The sequence below is a fragment of the Eumetopias jubatus genome, unplaced genomic scaffold (assembly GCF_037043125.1).
Source record: "Eumetopias jubatus isolate StellerSeaLion01/CBP00866 unplaced genomic scaffold, mEumJub1_p1.0 scaffold_16, whole genome shotgun sequence".
Classification (NCBI taxonomy): Eukaryota; Metazoa; Chordata; class Mammalia; order Carnivora; family Otariidae; genus Eumetopias; species Eumetopias jubatus.
Window position 1 is genome coordinate 66,320,364 of NW_028274822.1, and position 18,267 is coordinate 66,338,630.

Sequence of the window (18,267 nt, forward strand, 5' to 3'; positions counted from 1 at the left end):
GTTGAAGGAGTACAGCCACCAGGACAGAGAGGGTCTGGAGGCAGCATTCATGGAAGCTCCAGTGGACTCTTGATGCCTACACAGGCCTCAGTGTTGTGGGCTGGGACATTTAGGCCAGGCTGCCCCGAGCCCCAAAGACCCCTCACCCATGGGCGCTCCCTGTCTCAGAAGTGGCACACCCCTCTCCACTCGCCCACACACTGTGTTTCTTGGCGGGATTAGTTTGTTTTCCCTCTGACCTCAAGATGATCACCACAGCCTTGGCCTGAGATGGGGTGCAAGTAGGAGCCCAGTTCCTGCCTACCACCCCCCAGCTGCCGCCCAGTCAAGCTCCACCCCTTTGGGCAGATAGCCCTCAGCACAGGTATTTACGGGGCAGCACCCAAGGGCTCCCAGAAAGCTCGGGGTCCTCTGAGCACCTTTGTGAGGCACATCGTAATCACCAGTGACTTCCTTCACTGTGATTCTCAGAGTGACTGACCAACCTCACATGAGCCAAACCCAGCTTGTGTTTCGTGAGCGTATATGAGTAAATACCTGGGTTTATTTTCATTTCAATATTTTGGATAGTTCTAGTTATTTTCATTTGCTGGGGAAGATGGGAGCTAACTTTCTTTTGAAAAAGTTTAATGTTTTAGGGGCGCCTGGCTGGCTCTGTTGGTAGAGCATGTGATTCTTGATCTCAGGGTCATGAGTTCAAGCCCTACGTTGGGGGTAGAGTTTCCTTTTAAAAAAAATTTTAAAAGTTTAGTGTTTTAAATAGTTACGGTGGTGTCTTTTTTGTGGTAAACTGAAATCAAAGGTAAGCAGAGGGTTTGCTTTCTTGAGCTGTGCTATTGATACTATATAACCATCAGCCATATGGAGGTATTCACATTTAAATTAGTTAAAATTACACCAAACTAAAAATTCAGTTCCTTAAGTTGAAGTTCAGTTACATATCAAGTGCCCAGGGGCGCCCTGGGGAAGCCAGTGGCTCCTCTACAGGACAGCACAGATCATAGAACAAGTCAGTCCGTTGTGGTGGAAGGTTCTGTAGCGCTGTGCTGTTCTAGAGTTTACTGTGTGGACTGTAGAAGTTACTACGTGTACTCCTTTCTGGGTGTATAAAGACTTCTCTGTACATCACACCTTTTCAGAGAGATAAATTGTCAGCTCTCCTTACTGGATGACATCTGGAATTCTTCCATGGCAGGGTCACTTGTCTAACAAATTGTCCTGTTGTGCATTCCGTGGGCCAGGCCCTTTTCTAGGATTCTTGAGAATAAAATGGTAAGAAGGTTCCCTATTCGAATGGGCTTTCCATTTTAGTGGGTTTGTTGTGAGCACCCCAGATTTGCCAAACCTGTAAAATGCCGTTTCTCTTGTCAGGCAGCTGCATCTGTAACCCTAGCGGACAATCCCGCCCTTCCCCGATGGCCTGTGTGCGGGCACCACCATTGCCACCCGTGAGCTGGGCAGTCTGTGCAAGGCGGCCACGGGCTGCTGGCCCCAGGCCGTGCGCCACGCCACCACACGCCACCGAGACAGTGGCTGGGGCCTTCCTGAGGCCGGGGCGTTGCCATTTGGCAGCATGGTTATTGTAACCCTTCCTGCCTCCTGACCCCTAAGGGTTACCCCAAATTGCCAATAGCAGTTTCTCGCTGACTGGAGTGTGCTTTCTTTGGCATTGGCCTCCCTTTTGGTAGTCATGACATAGTAGGGGGCAGAAGTGGCTGGAGTTTGCTGGTAAAAAGGCCTTGTGACAGAGCTCGCTAGAGGAGCGAGTTTGTGCGGCAGGACAGTGCGTCCGCTAACCGAGGTGCCACAGAGGGCTGGGTGGGCTCTCATCTCAGCCACTTCTCTGCCCCCAACCCTGCAGCATGTCCCATGGCTGCATCTTCCTATTGTGGAGGAGCACTTCATGACCCAGCACCCATGACAGAGCAGGACTCTATGCTGCACGCGGAGCCCTGCATAGGAGCTCAAGAGTGACATGGGCTCCCCCTGGCAGTGTAAGCAGGTGTTGCCACGGTGGGGTCCATATTCCTCTTGGCTCTGGAGAGAGACTCCTGGGGACACGTCATGTACAGGAGCCAGGAGGATGGGGCAGTTCCAGGGATGTCTGGTGCGTGTGGTGGTCCCGAGAGGGCTAGAGGGTACGGTCACACCAGCCTCCTCTGAGGTTTCTTCATAGCACTTAGCTCCTCCAAATGAGGCTTGCTGCCCTGCAGCCCAGCAGCCTGGCCCTGCCACCCACCTGTGCTCAGGCTCTGTCCCCTCTGCTTGAACTTTGCCTTCCCCCCGTCTTCCCTTCAGGCTGTTGTGCAGGGTCTCCTCCCAGACACTTGTCCTTGCTCCCTAGGAGAGTAGACGGTGCAGAGATGCCTGAACTCCTCTGCTAGCCGTGTGACCTTGAGCAAGTCACTTCCCTCTTAATTCCCACTTCCCCTGTGTGATAGGCAGGTGACAGAAGGAAGGCGCAGAGTTAGCATCACGTGGCGTGTGCTGGCCACTGTGACAGACATGCCTGTGCCTCTGGCAGAACACGCCCAGGGAGGGAAAATGCAGAGCTGGGGCAGTGGTTCTCCCCTCTGCCCCAGCAGCCCGCTGGACGGAACAGAAACCTGAAGACCATGGGGGGTAGGTGGGGGTTCTATCTCATTGGCTGCCTTGGTTGGCCATTTCCTTCTTCACAGAGGCCTTTGGGTTGCAGCTCCTCGTCCTACATGTGTCTGTGGCATCTCAGGATTTGGGAGGCCTGGGAGCCTTGGGCTGACTTGGGAGGGGATCCTGAAGGCCTGAGAAGGGGAATATGTTTGCTGCCAACTGAATCAGGCATTTTTTCCAGAGGACTTGTCAGGTGTAAAGAGATCTGGATTGGATGTTGAAGGCCTAGGGGTTTCCTGTGGTAGCCTGGAGAGTGGCCGGGGGAGTCCGTGGCTAGACATAAGAGACAGGCTCGCAGGAGGAAGCAGAAGCACTGAGCTTGGGCCCCGGGCCTGGGCAGGCCGCTCTTGCCTGTGTCCGACGGACTCTAATGCCCAGGGGAGCCATGTGTGTTCAGTGGCTCCATGGAACCCAGAAGCAGAGGGTGGGGGGAAAGTGTGCCCTGTTCCCCCGTGGTCAGAGTGCTGAGGGTGCCTTTTAAAATACAGCTTCAGACATTTAGATGGGAAGTGAACTGTGCAGTGGCCTTCCCGTTGTAGTGGCTTTGTGCTGGCCGTTGTGCCCTCACATGCCTCATTTCCCTTCAGAGAAGCACCAGCTTTAGACCACAGACAAGAGCCAAGCACCTTCTAGAAGGGACACCTGCCCCTAAGGCTGGGGCTCTTCCCTGGGGCAGGTGGGGGCCGTGCCATCAGGGAGAGGCCAGGGGAGGAAGTTTGAGCTCAGGCAGGAAGAGGGCGTGTCAAGAGGCAGCTTCAGGGAGTGGAGGGCAGTGTGTGGCAGCAGGTCGAGGAGACGGCAAAGGGAGGTAACAGCAGGGGCTTCGCCAGAAACCACTCCAGGGAGAGTTCCCAGGCCTAGCACACTGGGCCCAGGGTGTGGAGGCCCAAGGCCTGTAGTTCGCCCTCCTTGGCACTGTCTGCTTCTCGGCATGGGCTCTTCTGAGATGGCCTATTCACCTTCCTAGTGCCGGGAGTTTGTTGGTATTTGGGTGGATTCTAGAGCTACTCTTTTCCAGTGCAGGGGCATGCCGCCCACCCTGGGACTCCACGTAGCCCAGTACTGTGAAGGCAAGTCCTGCCGAGGAGAAGCCTGCTGTACTCACTTCGGCTCAGCAAACTAAGCTGCTGCAGGCCCCGTTTCTACCCTCGCTGGCATCAGTGTGAATCACCTGGGACCATTTTGCTTCACTTGGTAGAGCAACTGGGCCCAGCAGCTGGAGGCCTGAGCTTGCATGTTCCTGTCCCCCCCACCCCACCCCTGCTCCCATGGCAGAGGAGTGTGTGGGAGGGAGGCATGAAGCCGTGGCCCCAGATGGCACCAGGGTCTGGAGTGCCCTGGGAGAAGCGCTAGAGTTGGTCTGCAGAACTGCACGGTCCAAGAGTTGGTGGGGGGAGGGGTGTGGGCTAGGCTCCAGGAAGCAGGCTCTGAGGGGGCGCTCAGCATGTAGGAGCTTGACTAGGGTGTGGGAGAAGCTGCCTCCGCTGACCCTTGGAAGCCCTGAAGCTGGCACGGCCGGTCCTGGCCAGGCCCTTACGGCACCATTGCCATGTCCTGGACGAGGCAGCTCTGTGGGGCTCACTCTGCCATTCGAGGGCAGGCTGCTCAGCCAGCAGACCAAGGATCCTCAGGCCCCACGTGCTGGCACGGGCTGACACAGAGGCCACTTTGCTCCCATTAGACATGAGACAGCCCCTCACTGTGGCCTGAGAGCTGAGGGGGCTCATGGAAGCATATGGAAAGATGGTCCCCTCTGTCACAGAGTGGGGTCCTCAGTGGCACACAGAGGAGAACAACACAGGCCGGGAAGGCCAGGCGGCACCATCCAAGGCCATAGGCCTTCTCTGGCTCCCCACCTGTCAAACAGAAACATGGGGATGTCCTGTCCCAGCCCAGAAGCCTGTGGACTTCATGGTCTCCCTGCCAAGGAGCAAGAGCTGCCCAGCCTGGCCTTCCTGCCAGCAGCTCAGTCATCATGGACTTGTGTGTGTGGATCCTCGGGGTGGGGGTCTTTGCCCGTGTTGGTATTTGTGGGGCAGGGTGTTCTGAAAGAAAGGGTGTTCAGGTGAGGCTGAGAGGGTGAGCGCGTGTCTGTGTGCAGATGGGGTCTGTGAGACGAGGGTGGGGCGGGGGGAGCCAGGCCGCCACAGGAGTGAGAGCGTGTGGCAGGCGAGCAGGCTGAGCCCCCTCCACTTCCAGGTCAGCCAGAACAGCCTCACCATGCTGTCTTCGCCATCGCCGGGCCAGCAGGTGCAGACCCCACAGTCGATGCCCCCTCCCCCCCAGCCGTCCCCGCAGCCTGGCCAGCCCAGCTCACAGCCCAACTCCAATGTCAGGTAGGCCTGGCCGGGGTGGCCCTCCCCACCTGGCTCCTAGGGCGGGCCCCACCTTGTGCCCCAGCTCACAGGTGCACCTGCTTTTGCTTTGCTGCAGCTCCGGCCCTGCGCCTTCCCCCAGTAGCTTCCTGCCGAGCCCCTCACCACAGCCCTCCCAGAGTCCAGTGACAGCCCGCACCCCGCAGAACTTCAGCGTCCCCTCCCCGGGACCTTTAAACACCCCCGGTAAGTCAGGCTCAGAGTGGGTGTGATCCGAGGACCAGAACCCATCATGTGAGCCACACACAGCCCTGCAGGTCGAGGTGCTGAGGTTCGCCCCTCACCCTCTGGAGGCCTCCGCTTGTAACGGGGTGGGTGAGCTCTCGATGCCCCCACCTTGAGGGTTTGCAGAGAGCCCGGCCTTGTGGGCTGGAGCCATGCTCACCATGTTGTATCCTGCAGTGAATCCCAGCTCGGTCATGAGCCCAGCTGGCTCTAGCCAGGCCGAGGAGCAGCAGTATCTAGACAAGCTGAAGCAGCTGTCCAAGTACATTGAGCCCCTGCGCCGTATGATCAACAAGATCGATAAGAACGAAGGTGCGGCCGGGGCAGGGGGCACAGCGTGTTTGGGTCCGGGGGCGGGGGTAGGGAATACCCCAGGCACGTGTCTTAGTGGCCCCTCTCTGCCCCAGACAGAAAAAAGGACCTGAGTAAGATGAAGAGCCTTCTGGACATCCTGACAGATCCCTCTAAGCGGTGAGCTTTGCCCCCAGGCTCCTGGGGGAAGGATGGTGCTGTGCCCACGTCCAGCTGCGTGGTTAGCCCAGCCTTGGACGGGCGTTTGGTGGTGATGTGGAGTTTAGAGAAGGGGCCTTAGGGCTCCACTTAGGTGTATCTGCTGGGGCTCCAAGCCCCTGGCCCCCTACCTTTGCCCCTCCCCTGACTTAACAGTGGCCTTGGGCCAGTGACCCCATATCAGTTACCCCATCTGCAAAAAGGGGCAGCTGTGGCTGAACCGGGTTGGCTGGGAAAATGAAACAAGATGATGCCCTGAGAAGCACTTGTAAGGCAGTGGCGCACTGGCTTCTCAACACAGCACACACACCCATGCCTGCCAGTCTCGGGGCTGCTGTGAGCACCAGAGCTTGGTCAGCACTACAGAACTGTGCACGTGGACTGGCCTTTGGGTTGTGTTCCTCTCCCTGCCTCAGCTTAGGCTGTGCTCCCTTGAAGAAGATCTTCTCTGTTCCATTTACTGGGCAGAATGCTGGAAACTGCAGAATTCGGCCTCTTGGATCTGGACCACCCTCCAAGCCCTCTTGGATTGATCCCTCATTGGGATTATAGGGCTGGGGGGCAGGGGCCTGACCTCTGTCCCTTCCCCCGACCCATCACATTCATGCCCTATTCTGCCGACCAGGACTGGGCCACTCCTGGGGACGGGACGATCTTGCCTTATACTCTGGATCTAGGAACAGCTAGTCACTGGCTGGGGCTCCTGTGGAGGATTCTGGTGGCCGAGGCTGGCTCCATCCACACCAGGGGAAGCCAGGCGGGCGGTGGTTGGAATCAGCACCCCATCCTCAAGCACGGAGGGTCAGTCACATCCCCTCTCCCTGCACAGGTGCCCCCTGAAAACACTGCAGAAGTGTGAGATTGCCCTGGAGAAGCTCAAGAATGACATGGCAGTGGTGAGTGGGGCACCATGGCCTGGTGGTTTTCAAAGGGCCGCAGGCATCTCTGGGGAGACTGGGACTCACCCCACAGCAACTCACAACCACAAGCTGGGAGAAGCCTTTACAGTCAGGCGTGGGTAGAGGGGGCACACCGCTCAGCCTGGGGACCTTGCCCTGGAGTCTTCCTTCCGGTCAGGTTGGCTGTGGGGAAGGAGAGCATGTGCGGGAACATGGGAGAAGTCACCCTCTGGCTGTGGTCTTGTGGGTGTTCCCTCCATCCCCCAGGTTCGCAGGCTTTGGTGTATACGCCCATTGCACTTCCACCCGCCCGCGCCCAGCACAAGGCCAAGCCCTGGGGGTAGGGCTCTCTGGGGAAGGTCAGGGCTGCAGGAGGCAGGAGAATGCATGCAGGATCAGCTGTATTTGTCTCTAGGGGGCAGAGGTGGTGGGGAAGCTGTGGAAGTCTGGCTGTGAGGATGAGGACCTCGGGGTCTGGAAAGCCTCCCCAAGAGTGGGCTGCTGACCCCACTGTCCTGTCCCAGCCCACGCCCCCACCGCCCCCGGTGCCGCCAACCAAACAGCAGTACCTGTGCCAGCCACTCCTTGATGCTGTCCTGGCCAACATCCGCTCACCCGTCTTTAACCATTCCCTGTACCGCACCTTCGTGCCGGCCATGACAGCCATCCACGGCCCACCCATCACGTACGTATAGCCCAGGGCTCAGCCTCACACTGGTGCTGGGCGGTGGGCCGTGGGCCATGGGCCACAGCCTAGCCCAGCGTGGTGACCACAGCTGCCTCCTCCAGAACCCCGGTCATGTGCACCCGGAAGCGTAAGTTTGAAGACGATGAGCGGCAGAGCATCCCCAACGTGCTCCAGGGGGAGGTGGCCAGATTAGACCCTAAGTTCTTGGTGAATCTGGATCCTTCTCACTGCAGTAACAACGGCACCGTCCACCTGATATGCAAGTTGGGTGCGTACCGGAGAGGCGGGGCTGGTGCTGTGGGAGAGAGTCCTGAACTCTAGCCCCAGGGCTCTGCCGCCAGCCCCGACCCCAGAGCATGCCCTGGGCCTCCCATAAATAGGCACACTCACACCATACCCCGAAGCCCACCATCCCCACGTCCTCCTGGAACCTGACACATACCTGTCCTAGGATATGCCCTGAGGGCTGAGCCCCGAGCCCACACACTCTCTTCTCTTACCACCTGCCGGGGAAGCCCCCTCCCTGCCATCCAGGTATGGAGCCTGAGGCCCAAGGGAGATGTGGAAGCCTGGGAGTCAGAGCGACCTCTAGACTTTGCAGCAAGCCTCACCAGAACCTTTTGGGATATGAAGGGCCCTGTTTGGAGCAGGGCTGTGAGGCAGGGCAGACTGGGGCCTTGGGCCAGGTCACAGGCACAGCCACGTGTGTTACAGATGACAAGGATCTCCCGAGTGTGCCGCCGCTGGAGCTCAGTGTCCCTGCCGACTACCCCGCCCAGAGCCCACTGTGGATCGACCGGCAGTGGCAGTACGGTGGGTGAGCCGAGAAGACAGCCGTGGCGAGGCCTTATGGCTGCTGTCTAGGGGCCCTGGCAGCGGGGGTCAGCTCCAGGCAACCCGGGTTTCCTCTGTGCTGCTGCAGCGGAGGCCCCTCCTCCACTTTCTCTGGCTGCCCCTTTGTGGACAGGAGTGGGGTTGCCCAGAAATCACTTGGAGAGAAAGGGGTCTCTGTACCTTTGGTCTTCTTCCGTCTGTCTTGCATCTGCAGGGCAGCCATGTCTAGTGGGTGAGGAGTGAGCAGGCCCAGCCGCCCCTGGAGGCCTCTGCAAGCTGATAGGGGAACACAGAAGGAGCTAGGGCTCCTGGAGACCCATCTGGGTGACATGGCTTCAAACCAGAGGCCCAGAGAGAGCCCTGTTGATGGGGACCAGTGACCCTGCAGCTCAGAGCTGGTGCATAGGGCTGGGATCCCAAGGCTGTCCCTTGGGAGAGTCCTGGGCTCCAGACCGGTCCACATTCTAGCTCTCCACTGACGTGTGGGCCTGGGAGGGGAGCCCGTCGGCTGTCCCACTGTGTGTGGGAGATGGCACCCCTGGTCACGTTGGCTGGGTGGAATGCCCCACACGCCAGCCCTGTGTCTGGGGCAGCCTGTTCATAGAGAGTTGCTGTGTGGCCCAGTGGCAGGCCCAGCAGCACTAATGGCCCACTGCTCTGTTGCAGACGCCAACCCCTTCCTGCAGTCGGTGCACCGGTGCATGACCTCGAGGCTGCTGCAGCTCCCCGACAAGCACTCGGTCACAGCCCTGCTCAACACCTGGGCGCAGAGCATCCACCAGGCCTGCCTCTCAGCTGCCTAGCCACCCAGCCACTGGGGACCACGGGGAGAGCCGGCAGCCTTGTCAGGGCCACAGAGGACATGCACCCTCGTGTTGGACATTTCTAGGTGTTGGCTCCCTTAGAGAGCCTGGGCTTAGATTAGCTTTCCTGCTTTTATCTTCTGCCTTGGGGACCTGCCAAACATCCTCCCACACTTGTATATGACTGGGGCAGGTGGCTGTGGAGCTGGCTGCATCAGTGGTGGGGTTGGGACGTTCCCCAGGGGATTGGACATGCCACCAGCCCTGTGCACTCCTCCCTGGGCTGCTGTCCCCTCGGCCTCTCCAACGCCCATGTCCTTCCTCAGTAGCACGGGGAAGAACTCAGGATCTTGCTAGAGCCTCGTGTGTGTGCACCAGAAAATACTTCCTGTTTCTGTAGGGGAACGTGGAAAGCATAGGAAACCCTGAAAACACACACAGAATTCTCTGGTCATGGTTTTGGGTTCAGACCCAGCCACTTTGGCATTTGGGGCAAGCCACAGGGAAGCTCCTGGATCCTAGGGCGCTGGCCGAGTCTCAGAGGGGGAAGGTCGCCCTACAGGCAGTTGCAAATCCCCTGCCATCGCCTGGGCCTCATACCTCATGGCATTCTCCCTTTAAGCCATGGGGGTCTGCTCAGCACTGTGGGGGTGCCTGGGGAGCAGGGGCACCTGGGTGGACCCTGTCCCGGCACCATGCCCACTCCTGGGTCAGGGCGGTGTCCTCAGGACGTGGCGTCCTCAGAGCCACTCCAGAGAGTGAAGGCTCCCTGACAGGGCATCAGCCCACCAGCCCTCTGGCGATGAGAGGTTTCCCCTTTTCTATGTGCACTACCGTGTCATCTGTGGTTCTTACAATAAATTTATTATTCCTGTGTTTGTCGTGAATTTGTTACTGTGTCCCCTCCCTCCAAAAGTCTGGGGACCACTGGCCGGTGAGGAACGCTGTCGGGGCTGAGCCAGGTTCCTCACCTTGGAGATGGCCATGGACGCCCAGGCCTTAGTTCATCCTTTTTTGAGTGCTAGTGCCTCGGCCTCACCCAGGTTTCCGGCCAAACTCCTGCTGCTCGGAGCCAGAAGAGGCAGAGATGAGCACTGAGGAAATGGCCAGTGGGGCCCGGAGCACGGCCCTGCCAGGGGCGGTCCTGCCCACACCCATGAGCCTGAGAAGGCTACAGTTGTGAGGCCCTCGTGGGGTAGGAGTGTCACAGGGTGGAGGCCCAGAGCCTTGGAGAGACCTGCTCTCCCGCGGCCGAGGCCCTCTCCGGGGCGGGGGGGGGGGGGGGAGGCAGGCTCGGCAGGATGGCTCATCAGCTGTTTGTCAGTGTGGAGGCCGGCCGGCGCCGACGGAGGGCGGAAGGCGTCTCGCCCTGTGCCCAGGTGGGGGCACACCCTTGCAGGGAGCAGAGCTGGGGGCGCAGAGCGGCGCAGTGATGCCGACAGCAGTGAGGGACGAGACGCACAAGTGGAGAAACGAGCTTTATTTCCAGTCTTCAACGGGGTAGGGTGATGCTTATTTCATAGTGTTTTCCTGTAAACGCAGAATAGCAAAATACCGAGCAAGAAAATAATTTCCCAGTTCTGAGACCAAGTACTTTATCTGCGATGAGTTTTGTTTATCTGGAATTTCGCTTGGCCTAAACGTATTAGAATTCTTTGGAAGTGCTATCTAGAGAGGGGGAGGGTCTCCAGCGGAGGGGTGCGGGGGAGGGGCACGGGCCTGGCTGAGACCTGCCGAGACCTGCCGCGCAGACGCAGACGCAGACGGGTGCCGCGGGCCTCAGAGCACAGAGCGGTGCAGCCGCCGGCTCTGCACCACCTGCAGCCTTTTCTGCCGCTTGGCGAAGTTACTCTTCAGGGTCTGCTTCAGCGCCGGCAGGATGGAGCGCTCCGCCACGGGCATCGGGCTCAGAATCAGGCTGCTCGGGCAGAGGGACGTCACTGCAGGCGCCATCGGGAGCAGGAGCCGAGACGTGGCTGGTAGTGCGGCCCCAGGCAAAGCACTGAGCTGTCCCGGCCCCTTCCGTCCGGGGCTCGGAGGCCACCCCACCCTCCCCCTGCCGGTGGGACTCACCATTTCTTGGGGACGCCCTTGGTGGGGACCTTGGGGAGCTGCGTGGCTCCCGAGTGAAGGGCCTCCTGGTCCCTTGAGGGAGGAGTCAGCAGTGAGCCCCAGAGGAGCAGACCTTGCTGTGGTGGGGTGGGGGGCCGCGAGGGGTCACTCACTTGGGAGAGCTGGGCCCAGCCTCCTCGGGGGCAGCCTTGGACCTCTGATTCTTTTCCAGAAGGGCCTTGAGGTGCTGCAACTGGAAGGCAGGGAGAAGAGGGGGCAGTGGGCGGGGCCCGCGGAGGCACTGCCCTCCCGCCCCGTAGCCCGAGCCTCACCTTTTGGGCCTGCAGGAGGTTGGCATTCCACAGCTGGCGGATGACCACCTCACACTGCTGAAGCGTGGCGGGCTTGCGCAGGTAGGGGGGCAGGCTCATTGCGGGGGGCTGCTTGCCCTTGTGCTGGCTGCCTGCCGTCAAGGCGGCCACTGCCCTGGAGGCCTCCCCTTCTTCATCTCTGGAACAGTCACTGCAGCAGCCCAGAGCTAGCCTGCCAGGATTTGCTCTAACCACCCGCCACCTCTCTCCCGGGCAGCACCCGCTCCAGTGTGAGACCGGTGTGGGGATGAGGGGTGTCCACGCAGCCTCCTCAGGGCCTGGTTCCCTTCTGCTGACCAGGGTGGTCCCGGCACCGGGTGGGGGGGCCCTCCGGTGCCACCTTGTGACCTGGGCCCACCCCTGCCTCCTCTCTCAAGGTGCACCTGAGGGTCAGATGTGGTTCAAGCTGCGTGGCTGCCCTCAGCCCTGACCCCCCACACCTGTGGGGCTGGTTGAGAGAGAATCTAAGGACTGTGCTGAGAAGCGGGAGCCTGACCTACTGGTTTCCCTACCCAGGGGACAACGGGGTCTCCGTTTCGGAGGCAAAGTCCAGGTTCCTTGCTGCTTTCCAGGGAAGTCCCAGAAACTCAGGTGTCAGCACCCCGGTCTTGCTCTGGCCTGCTGGCTCCATGCCTTGCAGAGGCCAAGCACCCTTCCCGGGGATGAGCCCAGGAACCCGACTTAACTGTTCTCTTGGTGAACAAGTTAATTGAAAGGCCAAATCACTTTGTTTCATTTCTGTGAGAAAATGTTTTCGGGGCTGCTTGTTGGCACCCACATGTGGGCTCAGGTCAGCACAGGGACCCTGCAGACCCTCGGGAAAGGGGCAAGGCATTGCCCACCAGATGGGCAAGCCTGGAGCGAGTCGGCTTTCACTCAGGAGAGTGGCCCATTTGGAAGGGCAAAGCAGCTGGCTGATTGCAGAATGTGAACCTACTAAATGGGCGCTGGGCCCACGGGGTCCAGGCGAGCCCCCTTACTTGGCCGGCCCCTTCGTCCCTGGGGCTTTGTCCAGCTTGCTATTGTGAAACACGGTAGCAACTGGGCTCTCCTCTTCCAGGTCCGTCTTCTGGGGAACGTCAGCTTTCGAGTCTTGCTTCTTGGAGAAGCTAAGCTGGGTCCTGGCCTTGCCTTGAGAGCTGGCTGCAGCCAGGGCAGTCACTGTGGGCATCGAGAACCAGTGCCCAAGTCCGCCCAAGGAGCGCCCGCCCCCCGCCTCGGTTTCCACCTCGTAAAGGAAAGCTGGTAGAAGCGAACGAGGGTCTGAGGGTCTGTGGGTGGTGCCTGCTGACTGCGGTAGAAGCTGGCTCCGTGAAGCAGGCCTGTCCCACGTGTACTCAGGGAAGGCCGGGGCTGGGGGTGGCCCCACAGCTGTTCCCGGACTCTGAAGCAGCACCCCATTTTGGGCAAAATGACACTGAATGAAAGCTCTGGGACCCAGCCCGCACAGGTTTCCTTTCCAAGGACAAGGCCCACTGCCTGCCTGGGCCCTGCGTAGAAAGGGCAAGGGCTGCCCCTGTGAGGATGCCCGGCCTCAGGAAGGCAGAGTGGGAAGAAGAGGCTATCAGCTCCCTCCCTCTGCAAAGGACACCACAAGCCCAGAACTCTAGGCAGGGCCATCCCACCTGCTTCCTGCCTCCTTGGGTGGGGTGGGGTGGGGAGACAAGATGAGCAGGGCTTCTGCCAGGCCACCTGTGTGTCACCTCTCCCTGGAAGACAGCTTAGGGAGGCTCAGAGGCTCCTCTGTATGTCGGGGTGCATCTGCTGTAGGGCCTTGTGCCCCACGTTGGCGTTCACTCCCTTTGTAGCCAAGCCCACCGGGCTTTTGTAGCCTCCCTCTGGCCAGCCCAAGGTCTTGTCACACCCTGCCTCAGCCCCTTCCTGCTGGTGTCAGCTCACGACACCTGGGGGTCACCCTCCTTGGCTCCCTTCAGCCACCCACAGAGCCTGGCAAAGGTGCTCCCCTGAGGTGTGTCCAGCAGAAGACCACCAGGGGTTTACAGCAACCTGGCCAGCGCCCCACACTGGCCATTGGGCCCTGGGCCCCAGTGGGGCATGTGCCCCTCCCCTGACCCTGCATTCACGGAGGGTGCGGGTGGGTGCTCACCTGACATCGAATTTGAGACGGACTTGATGGACTGAAAGCTGGAATTGGAAATGCTGCCTGTGGGAGAACGCACAGGGTCAGTTAGAGAGCCTTCCATCCTAGTGTCACCAGACACTTCTGCCGCCCCCCCCATGGGTGAGGGTCCGGCCACCTGTGCCCTCCTGCTGGCCCTGCAGGCCTGTGTATTCATGCAGGGCCCTCCCCTACTCTGGTGAGGCAGCGCCAAGGCCAGGGGAAAGGTGATTTCTTGAAGGGCCATCCAGAAAGCAGTGGGCTTGGGCCCTAAGAAGCCCCAAAGGAGGATGACCCCTTCTGATGTCCCACTAGGGACCTCTGGTGCCACAGAACTGGGACCACTAACAGGCCCTGCCACTTGCCAAGGACAGCTCACTGGAACTGCTCTTGCCCCGTCGGAGGAGGGCCCACCACCACCCCATTCTCTCTGTCCCCTAGGAAAGGAGCCCTGGACAGCTCCCAAGACTGGGGCATTCCAGGCTAGCACCACTCAGACTTGGCCCCAAAGGTAAGTGGGAGAGAAGGCCCAAGACAGCCTGAGTCTCCCTGGGCTGGACTGTGGGACACGCAAAGTGGATGGGCTACTATCAGGATGAGGTAGGGCCATGGGTAAGTGGCTGTAGGTCTCTGCGCCTCTACTTCCTTCCCCCAGCCCTCTTGGTCATTGTGGAGTAGCAGAGAGGCTCCCTGGAAGGACTGTGCCCAGAGCCTTCTGTGCCAGGAAGTGATGGACCAGAGGCACAGGGCTGGGGCCGCCCAAGGCTTGCCAGCGTTTTAGAGGGAGCCTGGGGCCTGCCATAGCAGCAATCCAAGGAAAAGAATCCCTCAGAGCAGCAAGGCTAGGGAGGGCAGCTGCTCTGCCGGCTTCCCACCTGCACAGACCTCAGGCCTTGGGATCCCCAAGAGCCCCACCTGCTGTGCTTGGGTGCACAGCCACCCAAACCATGGCTGGGGGCAGTGGCGTCTGTCCAGGTCCCCCAGGACCCCTCCCCACTGGGATAGGCCAGTGCGGCTAGCTGGATGGACTCAAGCAACCCAGGGTCTGCTCCAGACATCAGCAACTTCCCATCAGGCACCCGAGGGCCTCATTCTTACCTTTCTTTGGCTTCTGATTCATTATTAGCTTGTAATGGAGATCTGAAAGCAAACACATGCTCCGGTCATTTTTGAAGGTGCTGCCACTTTGAGAGAAGAGGTTTGCTTTGCCCTGGGCACTCCCTCCCTGCTGAACCCCTGAGAGACTTCACACATGACCTTGGCAGCCAGGACCCTGCCCATGGGCCAAGTCTTTGCCCTGGGTGCCCTAGGACCAGGAATACCTCTGGCTGTTCCAGAGCCGGAGCCTTTGGGTGAGAGCCTTGCCAGAAGTCCACCCATCTGCCCATGACATCTACAAGGCACCCTCTGCTAGGTGGGGCCCCCGCCCCAGGAAGACAGAGGTGAATCAGGCTGACCCAGCCCTCCAGGAGCCCCTAGGCATGGATGGGCAAACGTGGTCAGAGCAATGATCAAGTGACCCCCAGGACGTGGGCAGGCCACATCCAGCCTGGGCATCAGGGAGGGACAGGGGTGAGACTCAAAACTCCTTATGTCAAGAGGGGGGGAGTCCTGACATAATGGATACCCCTTGATCTCACACTTAGCACTTCAAGCAAAGACAGCAGGAGAAAGGTGGGGAGAAACTGAGGCAGGACTCGGAGTGTGGCGGGAGGAGCTCCAGCTAAAACATAAGGGAGAAGAGAGAGGGAGGCAGAGTAAAAGGCCTCAGGTTCTGCTTCAGGCCTGGCCCATGGTGGTGAGGAGCCACCAGCCGGGCCAAGTTAGGAAGCCCCTGCCCTGAGGACACACGTCTGCACGGGAGATCTGGATAGTGCCCGGCATGTAAGCCCTTGATTTGGGTGCGTTTAGTTTGTGAAAATCACCGAGCTGTATGCTCGCACTTTTTACTTCCACAAAAAGTTTTTTTTTTAAAAACAGGCGGCACTGACTTGCCTAGACACAAGACTGCGGCCGGGCTCACTGCGGGGAAATGCCACAGACGTGATGGCCCTGACGCACCCCGACCCCCAGGACGACCCTGGTTTGGGGCCGGTGGCGGGGGAAGGGAGTCCGAGACCCGCGTGGCACGACCCGGGGTGGGGCTTGATGCCCTGTGTCCTTAAAACCCTGCGTGCTCTAGAGTCCGCGCGTGTTTCTGTGCTGGAGGCGCCAGGGGGCGGCAGGTTTGCGTCTCCCTCGGGCCCCAGCCGCGGTGGGCGCCCCACCCGCGGCCCCACCGCCCGGACTCACCCTTGTTCTCCCGCTTGAGGTACTCGATCTCCTCGTGGAGCTTGACCAGCGTCTCGGAGTGCTGCTGCTGCAGGAACTGCAGGCTCTTCTCCAGGTCCAGGACCCGCTTCTGTGCGTCGCTGTGCCCAGCCTGCGCGCCGTGCTGTCCCGGGTGCTGGAGGACCGTGGGCGGGCGGGGGCGCGGGCGCCAAGCTCCCCGAGAGCCCGGGATCGGCCGCTGCCCGGCCGCCGCCACCCCAGCGCTCATGTAGCTGCTGCTGCCGCCGCCGCCGCCGCTTCACGCCCACTCGGTGGCTTGGCTGCCCGGGCCTGGCGCCGCGTCGCCATGGAAACGGGCGCGCGCGAGGGGGCAGGGCTGCTTGTGGGGGCGGGGCCTGCGTCAAGTTCTACCCTGACTTAAAAGGCATTCTCTGAATTGAGATCATCGGCTGCCTTTACAGTAGGTCTTAATATCTTTGTATGCTTGTTTTTAATAGTTCACTTTTTGAATAGATGATACGGATTAAAGATTCAAAAATCAAAAAGGTTGAGTTTCCACTTCCAGTAATCACAAAGCCCTCTGCTTTATGAAATGTGGACAAAATACATGAAACAACTGCCTAAAAGCACTGGAGAAGAACAAGCACACAGAAAATGGACGAAGGCAGCTCTTGAAAGAAGAACTGCTTTTCCCCAAGGGCTCTCTCCGGTCAGCCGGACCTCAAACAGGAAGCCACAGGCCCACTGGCTGAAGAGGCAGAGGATGGGAAGGCCACTGCAGCTGGAAAGTGAGGGGGCAACACTGGGAAGTTTGGAGCCTCTGCGGATGAGGAGCCAGAAGCTATAAACTTCGAATATGTGGCTGGCCTGAACTAACCACGCGTGGGCACAATTCCAGGGCCTCCAGGGAAGCACAAAGAGCTGGAAGGCCAAAAGCTGAGAAGAAGCTACCAGTTCCAGGGGAGACCAAGTTTGGAGTCTGACAGAGGAGCCTGGTAAACGCTTCAGTTTTCCTTCTAAACCTCAAAAGGGCCACACCTTGGGAATGAAGACTATGTTCTAGAAATGAGATTTGCCCTAGAACTAAGGGCAAAATCAAATATCCGCCCTCATAAAACTTAAAGCCCAGGCTCCACAAGTTTGGAGTAATGTTCCATAATTCAACCATCTGAAGAACAAAACTCAACATTCTTCAGGGAATTATAATAGAACCCAGAGTCTCTGTGTCACATCATCCATGATGCCTGATATAAATAATAATTTCTGGACATGCAAAGAAACAGATAAATGTGACTGAGTCAAGAGAAAAAATTCAAAAATATATTCAGACTCAGTCAACAGAAATAGATCTGCAAATAATTCTAAATAATACGTTTATAGGAAAGTACTTTATAATAAATATGATTAAAATCTACAGAAAAAAGGTGGCTGTAGTGATTGTTCATGGAGAGTTTTTTTTTAAGATTTTATTTATTTATTTGACAGAGAGAGAGAAGGAGAGTACAAGCAGGGGGAGTGGGAGAGGGAGAAGCAGGCTTCCCGCTGAGCAGAGAGCCCAACATGGGGCTCGATCCCAGGACCCTGGGATCATGACCTGAGCTGAAGGCAGATGCTTAACGACTGAGCCACCCAGGCACCCCATCATGGAGAGTTTTTTAAGTGATTGATAAAGTATTGGGGGAAAAAAAAGGAAATCCTAGAATTACAAATGAATCCAGACTTCTGGTTTCCTGGTCTGGCATTGGAAATCATCACTCCCATCCAACACAAGAAAGAAAATAGCTGAGCAAGCTGAAAAGCAACAACTTTTCTCGGATCCATCAGAGACCTGAGATCACAGGACAAACTGCTGCCCCAAAATTGGAGAGACAGGCAGGCAAAAACAGAGTCACAACATGCTGGAGCAGAAACCTCTGTAGGAACCACTACCAAGGGGAGGAAGAGCTAAACTGTAATTGATGAATTGCTGGTGTGGCTCAGTGTGGACAAGTTCGAAAGTTTTAAAAAATCCAAGGTGGGGGGGTCCAGTCTTAAAGGGCCCTCACACCTTTGTGAGTTTAACCTTCAGGAGTCCTACCAGATTCTCATGAGGAAGAATGGGGGCAAAAAATCCCTTTGTGATCCCAGCAGGAGGAGGGTGAAGGAGCCATTCTGAAATATTGCTCAGAGCATTCTGTTCTTTACTTGGCTTGCCCTCAAAAGAAAGTAGGATGGCCCCAAATGCCAAACCGGACCTGGAGGAAAAGAAATACCTCTCTAGCCCCCTCTAGCCTTCCCTCTATCCACAGCTTTCCACCACATCAGTGGGGTTCCTGTATAAAAATGGGATACAAGTGAAAGAATTGCCCAACTGAGACCTAATTTAAAAAAGAAGTTTCTAAAAAAAACCCAAAGATAACAAGACAAATTGAAGGCACCAGGGGAATATTTTGCCTCTGACGCCTATGGCTATAGCAAACAGTAAACATGGA

The 18,267-nt window shown here is 58.3% G+C and overlaps 2 protein-coding genes across 6 annotated transcripts in view; one reads left to right on the top strand and one right to left on the bottom strand.

The window, feature by feature from the left end:
• The window catches only part of MED15 (mediator complex subunit 15), a 64,814-nt gene extending 54,955 nt beyond the window's left edge, over positions 1 to 9,859 (top strand). For all 5 annotated transcript variants that reach the window (XM_028094935.2, XM_088019439.1, XM_088019442.1 and 2 more), the window contains 9 exons: positions 4,849 to 4,985; positions 5,083 to 5,210; positions 5,427 to 5,561; positions 5,657 to 5,720; positions 6,589 to 6,655; positions 7,183 to 7,343; positions 7,448 to 7,614; positions 8,061 to 8,159; positions 8,847 to 9,859. In XM_028094935.2, coding sequence (XP_027950736.1) covers positions 4,849 to 4,985; positions 5,083 to 5,210; positions 5,427 to 5,561; positions 5,657 to 5,720; positions 6,589 to 6,655; positions 7,183 to 7,343; positions 7,448 to 7,614; positions 8,061 to 8,159; positions 8,847 to 8,983 — 1,095 coding nt within the window. In that variant the 3' untranslated portion in view covers positions 8,984 to 9,859. The remainder of the gene's footprint in view (positions 1 to 4,848; positions 4,986 to 5,082; positions 5,211 to 5,426; positions 5,562 to 5,656; positions 5,721 to 6,588; positions 6,656 to 7,182; positions 7,344 to 7,447; positions 7,615 to 8,060; positions 8,160 to 8,846) is intronic.
• Positions 9,860 to 10,762: 903 nt separating this feature from the next.
• Positions 10,763 to 16,064, bottom strand: LOC114201971 (coiled-coil domain-containing protein 74B). The gene is made up of 7 exons (XM_088019416.1): positions 15,818 to 16,064; positions 14,624 to 14,665; positions 12,387 to 12,567; positions 11,368 to 11,545; positions 11,209 to 11,288; positions 11,057 to 11,128; positions 10,763 to 10,901 (listed from the first exon to the last, which is right to left on the bottom strand). The coding sequence occupies exons 1-7, from the start codon at positions 16,062 to 16,064 to the stop codon at positions 10,763 to 10,765; spliced, it is 939 nt and encodes a 312-aa protein (XP_087875542.1).
• Positions 16,065 to 18,267: the final 2,203 nt, after the last annotated feature.